Here is a 13,023-nt window from a genome sequence, read left to right on the forward strand (position 1 = left end):
AGCCAATGCTGTTAACCGCTGAGCCATCTCTCTAGCCCACAACCCCTATTAGAGTCTTGAAGGGAATTCTCAATCTTCCCTTTGAAACCATTCAAGTCAGGACTCCATATTCTACATTACTTTCAACATTCTTTTTTTTTTCTTTATTTTTTTTTTAGTTGTTGAGAAAAAAAATTTCCGGCCTCCTCCCCATTTCCCATTTCCCTCCCCCTCCTCCCACACATTCTCCTCTCTCCCCTCCCCTCTCCCCTCCCCCCCACTCCATTCCCCCTCCCTCTCGAGAATGAAGACCAGTCCAGATTCCCTGCCCTGCGGGAAGTCCAATGTCTTCCCACTTCTATCGAGGTCCAGGAGGGTGAGCATCCAAACAGGCTAGGCTCCCACAAAGCCAATTCATGTATTAGGATTGAAACCTAGTGCCATTGTCCTTCGCTTCTCATCAGCCTTCATTGTCCGCCATGTTCAGAAAGTTCAGTTTCATCCCATGCTTATTCAGTCCCAGTCCCGCTGGCCTTGGTGAGCTCCCAATAGATCAGTTCCACTGTCTCAGTGGGTGGGTGCACCCCTCGTGGTCCTGACTTCCTTGCTCATGTTCTCCCTCCTGCTCCTCATTTGGATCTTAAGAGCTCAGTCCGGTGCTCCAATTTGGGTCTCTGTCTCTATCTCGATCCATCGCCAGATGAAGGTTCTAAGGTGATATGCAAGATATTCATCAGTATGGCTATAGGATAGGGTCATTTCAGGTTCCCTCTCCTCAATTGCCCAAGGTACTATCTGGGGACATCTCTCTGGACACCTGCGAGCCCCTCTAGAGTCAAGTCTCTTGCCAACCCTAAGATGGCTCCCTTAATTAGGATATATATTTCCCTGCTCCCATGGCCACCCTTCCTTTATCCCCACCATCCCATTCCCCCAAGCTCCCTCAATCCTCCCCTTCTCACGTTTCTCACTCCAATTCCCCTCAGCCCCATGCCACCTAACCCCCAAGTTCCCAGTTTTTGCCCGGGAATCTGTCTACTTCCCATATCCAGGTGGATGACTGTATGTTTTTCTTTGGGTTCACCTTCTTATTTAGCTTCTCTAGGATTACAAATTATATGCTCAATGTCCTTTATTTATTGCTAGAAACCAATTATATGAGTGAGTACATCCCATGTTCATCTTTTTGGGTCTGGGATACCTTACTCTGGATAGTGTTTTCTATTTCCATCCATTTGCATGCAAAATTCGAGAAGTCATTGTTTTTTACCGCTGAGTAGTACTGTAATATGTATATATTCCACACTTTCTTCATCCATTCTTCCATTGAAGGACATCTAGGTTGTTTCCAGGTTCTGGCTATTACAAATAATGCTACTATGAACATAGTTGAACAAATGCTTTTGTCGTATGATAGGGCATCTCTTGGGTATATTCCCAAGAGTGGTATTACTGGATCTTGGGGTAGGTTGATCCCGAATTTCCTGAGAAATTGCCACAGTGATTTCCAAAGTGGTTGCACAAGTTTGCATTCCCACCAGCAATGGATGAGTGTGCCCCTTACTCCACAACCTCTCCAGCAAAGGCCATCATTGTTGTTGTTGATTTTAGCCATTCTGACAGGTGTAAGATGGTATCTCAAAGTTGTTTTAATTTGCATTTCCCTGATCACCAAGGAGGTTGACTTTCAACATTCTTAACTACTAAGTCCCACAATAGCTCATTAAGCCTCAAATACTCAACGAACTTTTCTAGTCCAAAGTTTCAGAGTAATTCCACGGTTCTCTTAATAACACGTGTTCAGCTCTGCCACAGACTTATCCCATAACCCAGTAATAGTTTTTGACGTAGGATTTCTATGCTGTGGTGAAACACTATGACCAAAAGCAATTTGGAAGAGGAAAGATTTATTCTAGCTTACAGCTCTCAGGTCTCAGTGCATCCTCTAGAGAGGTCAGTAAAGGAGCTCCTGGCAAGAACCTGGAACCTGGAACTGAAGCAGATACTGTAGAGGGTGCTGCTTAATGGCTTGCTTGCTTATAGCTTGCTTAGCTTGTGTTCTTATACACCCAGGACTACCTTTCCACAGTGAGCTGGGCCTTTCCACAACAACCATGAACCAAGAAATTCTTTAGAGCTAGGAAGATTGCTCAGTGCTTAAAAGCACTGTGGCCACTCTTGCAGAGGACCCAAGTTCAATTCTAAACACATACCTGACAACTCACAATCACCTGGAATTCGAGTTCCAGGGTTTCTGACACCCTCTTATAGCCTCCTCAGGCACTGAATATACGAGGTGTGCATGTATACATGCTGGTGAAACACACATGTATATAAACTAAAATGATAAATAAATAGAAATAATTAAAAAATAAAATGCCCCACAGACTTGCCTGCCGCCCAATCCTATGGAGGCATTTTGTTGATTAAGATTCTTTCTTCCACATTCACTTGTTTGTGTCAAATTGACATTAAAAACTAGTTCGCACACTAGTCTTATTCTTTTAAGTATTAGAAATCTCTTAGAGTTTTCTTTTAACATTTGATACTGTTAGATCTATACTTCACAAAGTAGGAAAAAGTTGGTTTTTTCATTTTAAGTAATTTTCAAGTGTCTTCAATAGATTTAGTGACTTTCTCTCATTAATTCTTACGTTTACAGCAGCCATTTCCCAAAAAGTTTCCTTTCTCTGAATTTGTGCCAAAAGTTTACAACCAGATTAAAGAATTTATCTACGCCTGCCTGAAGTTTTCAGAAGATCTTCATCTAAGGTATAACAGATGACACTGGGAATCAGTCCAGTGCTAAATTCATTACTTTCTCTAAAATATATACCATGTAAAATGTTTTCTATTTCTTTAGCTATGAGTTTGGAAGCCTTAGTATAATAGGCTTTTCACCGTAGGATACTGCTTTTTATAGTATGGTGGACAGGAATAGCTTTTGAATGATGTAAAAAGATATTTTTTGCATTTTAAACAATACCAGTGAAAAAATACTAGAAATTATCGTTTAACCTACTCTACCATTCTACTAGATAAAATTTTATAGTGAGAATGGAGCAATAACACAGTCTTTGGAAACAGTATTATTGCTCTTCTAGTGTGTCTATCTTAACCACAGGCTTTTTTGTTTCTTTGCTCATTTATTGGTTTAGTCTGTATATCTTTTGGCAAATATCTAGTTAGGTGCTGTTTAGTAGTAAAGACATTAAGAAGCTTAAAGAAGGCCTTTATCTCCAAGGAGGATTTTACTTACCTGAGGACCTAAATGCTAATAGTAACTGCTGCAGTAACTCAAGATAAGCACAGCAGCCACCCTGCTCAGGGAGGTGCCTGCAAAGGCTCAACACTACATCTGTACCTACGCTTGGTAAATTGACAAAAGAGTGAATGAACAGAACATATTTTTTGTCAAGCTTTTCTGAAAATAAGTATAATTCGTAATTGGGTTGAGTCACTTTTTTTATTAACTGTTCTACTAGTTTGGGTTGAACATAGGTCTTCTAGTATGCTAGACAAGTTCTCTACCAATGAGCAAGTCTCCAGCCTTTGTTTCTTTAAGATGCTAAGGCAAGATCTTGCTAAGTTGCTCAACACAACCTTGATTCTCATCTGTAGTCCCCACAGGCCTTGAATTTGCTGTCTTCCTGCATCAGCCTCCTGGGTAGTGTAAAAAACTCTTTTAATTATTGTTCTTAATGAAAAAAAAAACCTTGGGGATTGTACAATTTTCCCATCCACAACCAAGATGAATTTTATAGAGAAGCCTCCTTTTGAAATCAGATTACTTTTGAAAGGTAAATACCAAGACTTTTTTTTTCTCCATGGCTTCCATCCTATGGTTGTAGCTCTACAATACACCCTAGTGATTGGATAACCTCACAGAGGTCAATCTCTAAGATCTCATTATGTATGTTTTTGACAGGAAATTATTTCAAGTCAATTACAAAATGGCCTATTGTCACTCTTTTGGGGAAATATAATATTGGGATGTGTATAAATTATTTAAATATTTTTCTTCTTATTTGAATTCTAAGTTTTTGAATGAAACTGTTTTCTGTTTTCTTAATGTTACATTAGAGTGTTTTTCTCCTCTTTTTTCTTTTTTTTTTTTGAGAGTTGATCTGTATTTTTAAGTTTTTTATCCAAAACTTCATATGATGAGGTTTACATTGACAATTTAAATGAAATATTTCCTCATCTTGAAGGAATTTTGCGCTTTCTTTCTAACACTGTGCTGACATTTGCCTTTCAGCTTAGAATATATTTACTTTGTAAGTGGGATCAGAGATCATTTCTTCAGTTCAGAGCTGTCTCAGAATAGACTTAGTGTGTCAAGTGGGAAACATGGGAAACAGTACTCTCAAACAAAGGTCACCAAGTCAGAGAAGTGTTTGATGGAGATTTCTTATGCAGCTTTAAAAATAATTATTAATTTTTTGTATGAACATTTCCCTTCCATCAGACAGAAATTCTTACATATTATGAAAAGTTGTGTTATCCATAAATTCTGAGGCCATGCAGCTATTTTGAAAGTTCTTATCAGTAGCAGGGGCTCCTCTAATAAAGTGATATTCCAACATTTCATTAAAAGTACAATACACACATAGATTTTATTTTTCTGAACACTGTGAAAGTAAATCTTTGTAAAGAATTTTGGGGTGTTTTGTCTTTCTAACCTTAAAAAAATAAAGAAAAGAGTGTGGAGGCTCTGTTTTCTGGGTAAGTACTTAATTGCTGTGTATCTCTGAGGTCACTCAGAGAAAAAGTATTTTAATAGAATATTGAAATTATCATTCCACCTTACCTCGGTCTCAACAGCTGTCATCAAGAAATCCAACAGCAAATGTTGGAGAGGTTATGGAGAAGAGGAACCCTTATTCTTGGCTGGTGGGATTATGAAAGTCAGTCTAGAGGTACCTCAAAAAATTAAGCATAGAACCATCCTGTGTTATTTATATCAAGAGAACTCCACATCCTACTACAGAGATATTTGTACATCCATGTGCATTGCTGCTCTATTCACTATAGCAAGGAAATAGAATCACCTTAAAAGTCACCTAACACTTGAGTTGATAATAAAAATCTGGCACATATAAAATAGAATGCTGTTCACCCCTAAAAGAAAATAAAATCATTGAATTACAGGAAAATGGGTCTATTTACACTGTTTAAGTGAGGTCATTCAATCTCAGAAAAATAAATCTGTGTTTGTTTTCCTTCATATACAGATTCTAGCCTGTAATGTTACATTCATGTTTGTAAACAAATACACATGTGTGTATTATAACTTATAAAAGGAGACTAAAAAAGCGTAGTTTTAAGTGATGAAGATGATGAACACAGTTAAGAAGATGTAAGCTAACTATTTTTTTTTTTAGTTTTAACTCTGTCGTGTGTGTGTGTGCGTGTGTGTGTGTCTTATATGCATAATGTTACAACTGATGCTGGAAGTATAAAATCCAAAGTGAAGTTTCATGGCTTCAGAATGACTCCTTTTTTGAATCTGTGCAAGTTAGCCTTCACTTCGAAAATTATTCAAATGTGAAGAAAGCAATCTAGGCAGAGTTTTGTAGATATTTGTTAATGTACTTGGAATACTTTCTGGCACACAGTACACATTAGCAGTTTACTCCTCCCTTTACCACTGCTGATGCTTCTGTTTCTACTAATCTAGCTACAACTGTTTCTACTGCAAGAACTGCTGCACTCGCCCATTTCCCAAATCTAGTCACCTAGGATGCAACTGGGTTTATCCTTTACATTTCAGCTCCACTGAAGTTGATGACATGATCCGTAAGTCCACAAACCTGTTACTGACCAGGACTCTGAGCAACTCTCTGCAGAATGTCATTAAGAGAAAGAACATTGGCCTTACTGAGGTAAAGTAGCTCTGAATAAAAGTGACTATGCCAGATGCCCTTTGCATGCACTTTGCCTATATCTATTATTGATGCTAGGGATATTAGCACTTGGGTCTCTTGGTTTATGTTAGACTTACTTGACTTTTATTGTTTTCGATGTCTTCTGGATATGATTGGTAATTACTCTGTCAGCATGTTACCTGTTGAACAAAAGCCTGGTGATTTGTGATTGAACCCTGAGAGAGAAAGTAATGGTTTACCACCTCTCCTCGTAAAGGGGAAAAGGTCCTTTCACTTACTTGTGATAAAGTATAAACTGAAGGTTTGACTTGCTGATATCTAGTCCTAAAACTAGAAAGTTATGAGATTTCCTTTCCTTTGGAAATTTAGGATTTTATGGTTACACTTACATTGCCATTCACTGAAGGTACTGTGCCCAACATGAGACCTTAGGTTAGGGGGAAATTTTTTCTTCATGAGGGAAAGGCTGCAGGCCATCTCTTTCTTATGGATCTGGTACAGATTCAGTATCAATTCCTCTATAAATAATGAACATTTCTAACTGCATAGTGTCAAGAATGATGATGAAATTCAGAAAATGGTTAACGATAATGCATGTATGTAAGTATGTCTGTCTGTCTGTATGTATGTATGTTATACTAACCAAAGCCAAAGACAACTGCAAACCAGATGAGCACTGTCATGGAGACTTTCTTTCTCTATGTTGAGATAAAGAACACCATGCTATTTAACACTGGCTGTGATAGAGCTATGTTACAACAGTTTTTAAAAGTTAGAAGTTCATGTAGCCGTAATTTAGGATCTTCTCCTTATTCTCCTGCACTTGTTTTCTATTGCTTGGAATAGAATTGTTATGGATTAACTTTCTGTATCTGAAAGTGATGTAGATTTTTTTTCTTACCCAGAGAGCCTAGAAACAAGGAAGAGTGGAAGGAAGGGTCAGAAACTCTTTCACTGTCATTGGATTGTATTTTTCCTTTCTGAATCTCAACTGGGAAAGAAAGTTTATACTTTGTCAGCTCTATCTTCATGATTATTCTTCTCCCAGAATCAACTAATTTAATTATTTCGTGCCAACAGAGGTAAAGATTTTATCATTCTGGTTAGAAATAGTTTGGTGTTACAGAATACTCAAGTAAAAGAAAAGTGTTGAAAATAACTACTTTATCACCCTCCCCAGCATGTCAGGTCATTCAGAGTTTAAAATTCCATATAAGCTATACCTGTCAATCTGCCTTATTTTGCTTTGGGGCTACACAATACTGCTTCTCTCTATGTTCTGTCTCTGTTCTCGTTCCTCCTGGCCTTGCTGCTTTCATGGGTCCTTTTCTTCCACTTGTTTCATACTACCTTCTAGGAGCTAGAATTAGCTGTCTAAACCTGAATGACACCTACTTGAGGTGCATCTTTTCATAAACTGCTTCTTTCAGGTCTGTAGCAAAAGCAGTTGATGACTGTGCATGTCTGCCTTTACACAGATTTACAGGCTCCCAGTGCTGCCCCTTTGTTCAGTAGTGTGTTCTTGGGAAATGACTGAGCTTTATGTTTAAATGGGTACAATAGCATCACTTTTCACTGGATTATTTGAACATTAAGTGAACATGCTAAGTATTTAGAGTGGTATTTGGACTAGAGAATACCAGTACACACTGATTGTTATTACTATATTTTCTGGGCATGCATACAGTATCAGGCCTAGTATAGAATGTATTTTTTTAAAATTAGGAGAAACCAAAAGTTTAGAACAAGATTTCTATATCAAATGTGTCTATATCAAGATGTATTCTCAGGAACTGAGTACAGACTGTACCTGACTCTTTACTACTTATTTTTTGGAATGTATTCAATGTATTTTTGTATCTATATTGATGTTAATATCTATTTTGAGCTAAAAAACAATGAACATGACTAATTTTAAGCTCCGTATTAGTAATTAGTTCAGATAACATTTGAAAAGGATTTTCTTCTCAAAGAAACAGTGAAATAAGGTTTGTTCTTTGCTTTTTCTGAAACTGGAACCACTAGAATAAAAGTCTGGTTCTGGCAGGCTTAGCAAGTGAGGCTCAGCTACACATACTCATTGAATCAGTCACAGGGACAAGTAATAGTGAAAAGCAGAGAAAGGAAATTGATTCAGTGTTCACATTGGAAAGAGGAGCAAATAGATCCAGTGCCCTCCAGGTTCATCTTCAGGACCCTGCCATGAGGGTTATGCATACCTAAGTAGTCCTGGTCAAGATACTGTCCTGCTCCACATGGACCCACTATTGTCTGAGTTCCAGTCTCTCCTGCAAGAAGTCTGAAGTGGTCAGATTACATGAAGTTTCTTTGTAGGAGACAAGGTCCCCCTCTGGCTGGCACCAGCCTTTTCCTTCCCAAGACCGTAGTTACTGGGGGGAAGTTCTAGTGTTTTAAGTCCCATTATCGCAGTAGTCTGATAGCTGAAAGCAAGGTATTAGTGTATCCTTTAGATTATCTTCCTTTCACAATGGGCACATTTTCACAGTAAATTAACTTAAAATACAGTAATTGGCAGAAATGACGATAATGTAAGGAAGTAGACCCAGAGGTGTGCTTGTAGGTCATAGCTAACATCTAGACTTAGAGTTGTGATATTAGCCCCCAGCAGACCTGAAGCAACAGCTGCTGCTTTTATTTTGTTGTGATTTAGACAAATGATCAGAGCTGTGACCTGTTATGTCTCTCACACACCATATACCTCCCACCCCTGCTCCCAAAAGCAGTGGCAGGGCACATGTTAGTTACATTAAGATACTTTTAAGTCAAAAACTTGAATGAAACCTTGGAAGTTGGAATTAGGAGTCCATTTATTTTGGTAATTCCATTGTTTAGGTCCTGAAGATGCATAAATTGAATGGTGGCTAAAGCTTTTTGAGTCCTTCTGGGATGAGAGTGAGAGAAAGTCTCTTACAGTCCTAGGTTAATTCATTCTTGTGAATGAGACCAGTGTTTCATTGCTGTTTAGTTTTTGCTCCTTGCAGCTGGGAATCATTAAAAGTATGCGACTTCTCACCTTATTGCTTTGGCTCAATTTCTGGAAGTTTTGGGATGGCAAATTTTCTGCTTCTGAAAACAAGATAAAAGCAGATCTAAGAGAAATAGATACATAAATAATTTATAGTTGAGAACTAAAACCTGCTAGGTACATATTTACATCACTATTTAAGTGATGGCCACATTTTTTTTTCTGCAGTTGTCCAGAATAGAATACCTGCTATAGTGCCTTGAGTCCCTTAGAGATTTAGAGGAAGAGCTGGTACAGTGATTCCCCACAGGGCACCCTGTGCTGCAGCTCTCTGACTGTGGTCCCCACAGGGCGTTCTGTGCTGCAGCTCTCTGACTGTGGTCCCCACAGGGCGTCCTGTGCTGCAGCTCTCTGACTGTGGTCCCCACAGGGCGTTCTGTGCTGCAGCTCTCTGACTGTGGTCCCCACAGGGCATCCTGTGCTGCAGCTCTCTGACTGTGGTCCCCACAGGGCGTTCTGTGCTACAGCTCTCTGCCTGTGGTCCCCACAGGGCATCCTGTGCTGCAGCTCTCTGACTGTGGTCCCCACAGGGCATTCTGTGCTGCAGCTCTCTGACTGTGGTCCCCACAGGGCATCCTGTGCTGCAGCTCTCTGACTGTGGTCCCCACTGGGCGTTCTGTGCTACAGCTCTCTGACTGTGGTCCCCACAGGACATCCTGTGCTGCAGCTCTCTGACTGTGGTCCCCACAGGGCATTCTGTGCTGCAGCTCTCTGACTGTGGTCCCCACAGGGCATCCTGTGCTGAGGCTCTCTCACATTTACTTTCATACCAACAAGGACAGATGGAAAAACTTTTTGTTTCTAATGGGATTTTGTTTATTTTCCTTGTGTGAAGTTTTGTTTGTTTGTTTTTTTGTTTGTTTGTTTGTTTTTTTGAGACAGGGCCTGGCTGTGTAGCCCAGGCTGAGCTCAAACTCAATTTTAGTGCTTCAGCCTCCTGATGGATTCTTAATAAAGTGACTTCTGTCCTTTATTTATTAGTTGCTGTTTACACTGTAATTTTTTCTTTGCTTGGCTGTTTTCATAGGACTTTATATGAGAGATAATTAATATGCAGTCTGTTGGTAATTGCGTGTTCTTGAAACAATGTCAAGGATAGTTTGAAATATGAGTTGGGTTTAATGGTACCTTGGAAGGTGCTCAAACTTTGATGATAGTCTGACCTCAGGACACTTCATTTCATCCTTCAGTGCAAAGTTAGCCTCCAAAGCCTCTCCTTTGCAAGCATTTCGGAAGCTGTCATTCAGGATTGAAGATCATCAGACCTTACTAACAGACAGTTCCCTCTGAAAATGACATGCATGTGTTATAATCCTGGAATGTTTTAATAGTCTATTCTGTGGTTGGCAGTGAAACATAAGGGGTGACTGACAGCCCGCTGATGCAATTCATGGTGATCTCTTGTGTTGACAGATCTTTTTAAAGTCATGATAAATTGCTACTGTACCCAGCATAGCCGCCTCCTTTTTCTTTTTTTTTTTAAACTGCCAAAATCCTGCAAAACAGAACAATTTTCTCTTTGACTGCCACTGTTTTTTTTAAATTTCTGTAGCATGACGTTTCCTCTTATTATTAGAATTTCTTTTGATAGACAGAATGTGTTCCTTATAGGTAATACTGATTTTAAAATGGAAATCTCTAATTCTCCAATTTAATTCCTTTCCATTTCTGATGCTTACATCAAGGCAACCTTGCCACTATCTATACCTTTAATCCCTTTCCTCCTTTCTGGGGGACTGTTTGAAACCTAGTAATTTTGGGGGGAGGGGGTACCATCTTCTTCAGTGATGTAGCTACCAATAAGTTGTCCTTGCTCCAGTAAATTACCTTAACTGGGCAAGAAACTAATTAAACTCAGCAGGTCACACACAGACAGAAGACATGGAAGTATGAGGGATCTAGTTACAGAGGAGATAATGAGGATTGAAGGGTGAAATGCCTAAGATTTATTATATAATTGTGTGAAACTCAAACAATTTAAACTTTTAAAAAGAGTAATTTGATTTAGATGATCTAAGTGTGATTTTTGTCCTTTGAAAGCGAAATAGATTCAACAGACTGTAATGAATTGCTCATTTTAAGGGGTGTGCTTTTCTTCCAGAGTAATGTTGGATTTGGGGATAATTTATAAGAGACAGGACAGTAGCTTTATATCCAAAATGCCATCTCTGAATTATGCTTTGATGATTGGCAAGAGTTTCCAGACAGATTTTCACTGTCTGGTGACTTCTGAGGAGTAATAGAAAAAGTTAGTCTTGGTGACAGTCATCTTTTCATATGAGAGAATCTCATAGCTGCATCTTGGTACCTCTTGTCCTTTGCTAGTGCCTCAGAAGTAGCTGCTTGCCCGAGTTTTTCAGGCAGTAGTAGTAAGTAGAAGGCTTTGTTCTTTTCATTACTAAAGAGTTATTGATAGAAGCTAGCATATGTGTCCTGAGAATAACGTACTATGTACTTTGGCCCAGGAATGGCTGTTACAAAGGAGGTGAGCGTGCACTTTCTGATTATAGATCCACTCATAGTTTGTTTTATATTCCACAACATCATTCAGTGATCCCTCTTATGCATGGTATATTATGTATTTTGATAAATAAATCTTGCCTGAAGACCAGAAGCAAAGCTAAAGCCACTAGAGGTCAGACAATGGTGACACACATCTTAAATCCCAGGATCTGGGAGACAGAGGCAGATGAATCTCTGTGAGTTCAAGGCCTCCATGGGCTACACAAGATCAACGCAGAAACAGATCCAGGTGATGGTGGCTCATACCTTTAATCACATCCCTGGAGGTAATATGAAATGAGAGGAGAGAAAGGTTTAGGCTGCTTAGTTTGCAGTCACCCAGCCTTGGTAGAGGTAAGACTTCTCTGTAGTAATAAGGGCGGCAGGGCTGCGTCCCCAGCACCCTGGCTGCCTGCTCGGCTAGCTTATGCCCCGAAATAACAACATACAAACTGTATTCATTTAAACACTGCTTGGCCCATTCTCTTCTAGGCTAATTCTCACATATTAATTTAGCCCATTTCTAATCATCTGTGTGTAGCACCCCAAGGTGCGCTTACCAGGAAGATTCTAGCCTATGTCCATCCTGGGTCGGAGCTTCATCCCGGGAGCGGGGCATGGCGTCTCTCTCTGAGGCGTCTGCTCCCGAGAGAGCTGTGGAGTCTCTGACCTCACTTCCTCTTCCTCCCAGCGTTCTGTTCTGTCTACTCCTCCCACCTATCCTCTAACCAATAAAATGGGCCAGGGCAGTTCCTTTATTAGCCAATGACCTTCCTCTATCATTTCCCCTTTTTCGGTTTAAACAAAAAAAAAAAGCTTTAACACAGCAAAATTACATATAACAAAACAGTTATCAAGTAAAAGTTACAATAATCTTTATCATAACTAGGGAAAACTATAACTATAACTAATTATTCTTAACTCCATCAAAGACTCCAGAAAGATATAATATTACCTAAGTAAACAAGAACTAAGAAACTTCAAACTCTAGAAATGACAAAGACATCTCGCTGCCTGGACAGTCACCCAAAGTTCTTTTGTACTGTTGGGGCATCCATCTTCAGCCTTCAGACCCATGGTATCCAGCAGACATTTCCATAAAGCAGGAAAATTCAAAGTCAGTTCAGTCACTATCTGTTGTGTCCTGCAGAATGTCTCGCAGACTCTTTCATGAATCAGGAACCCCGAAAGATCATCTCACCTTAGGCAAGTTCAGTAGTCCTCTCTCTGCGGGTTCTCTGTTTCCAGTTTATGCAATAGTCCAGGCAAGAGCAGTTTCTTGCCCAAATGGCTATCAAACTCCATAAGGTGCAGAGTGTCTCATTGTCATGAAAAGTCATCAGTTATTAAAACATTAAATGTCCTATTCTGTAATCTTTGAAAGACATGAAGAATGTCTATCTACAATATATCTCTATATATCTAGAAAATATTAACTAACATGACTACAAACTTGACTATTACGATTATCTATCAACAACCTATATTTCCTATTTATACATTACATTTTAATAATGAACTACACAATCACAATACCTTAATAAAGATCAGAAATACATATACATATAACAAAATTGACCATAAATCTCTATCAATAAAGCAAAATCT

The 13,023-nt window shown here is 39.1% G+C and overlaps 1 protein-coding gene across 3 annotated transcripts in view; it reads left to right on the plus strand.

The window, feature by feature from the left end:
* Positions 1 to 13,023, plus strand: part of Exoc6b (exocyst complex component 6B) — a 477,853-nt gene that overhangs the window by 243,412 nt on the left and 221,418 nt on the right. For 2 of the 3 annotated variants that reach the window (XM_041645429.1, XM_041645442.1), the window contains exons 15-16: positions 2,642 to 2,751; positions 5,753 to 5,864. In XM_041645429.1, the coding sequence (XP_041501363.1) occupies positions 2,642 to 2,751; positions 5,753 to 5,864 (222 nt within the window). The remainder of the gene's footprint in view (positions 1 to 2,641; positions 2,752 to 5,752; positions 5,865 to 13,023) is intronic. The other variant, XM_041645435.1, reaches the window with a different exon arrangement.

The sequence above is a fragment of the Microtus oregoni genome, unplaced genomic scaffold (genome assembly GCF_018167655.1).
Source record: "Microtus oregoni isolate MIOR12 unplaced genomic scaffold, Mior012 000002F_ref0000024, whole genome shotgun sequence".
NCBI lineage: Eukaryota > Metazoa > Chordata > Mammalia > Rodentia > Cricetidae > Microtus > Microtus oregoni.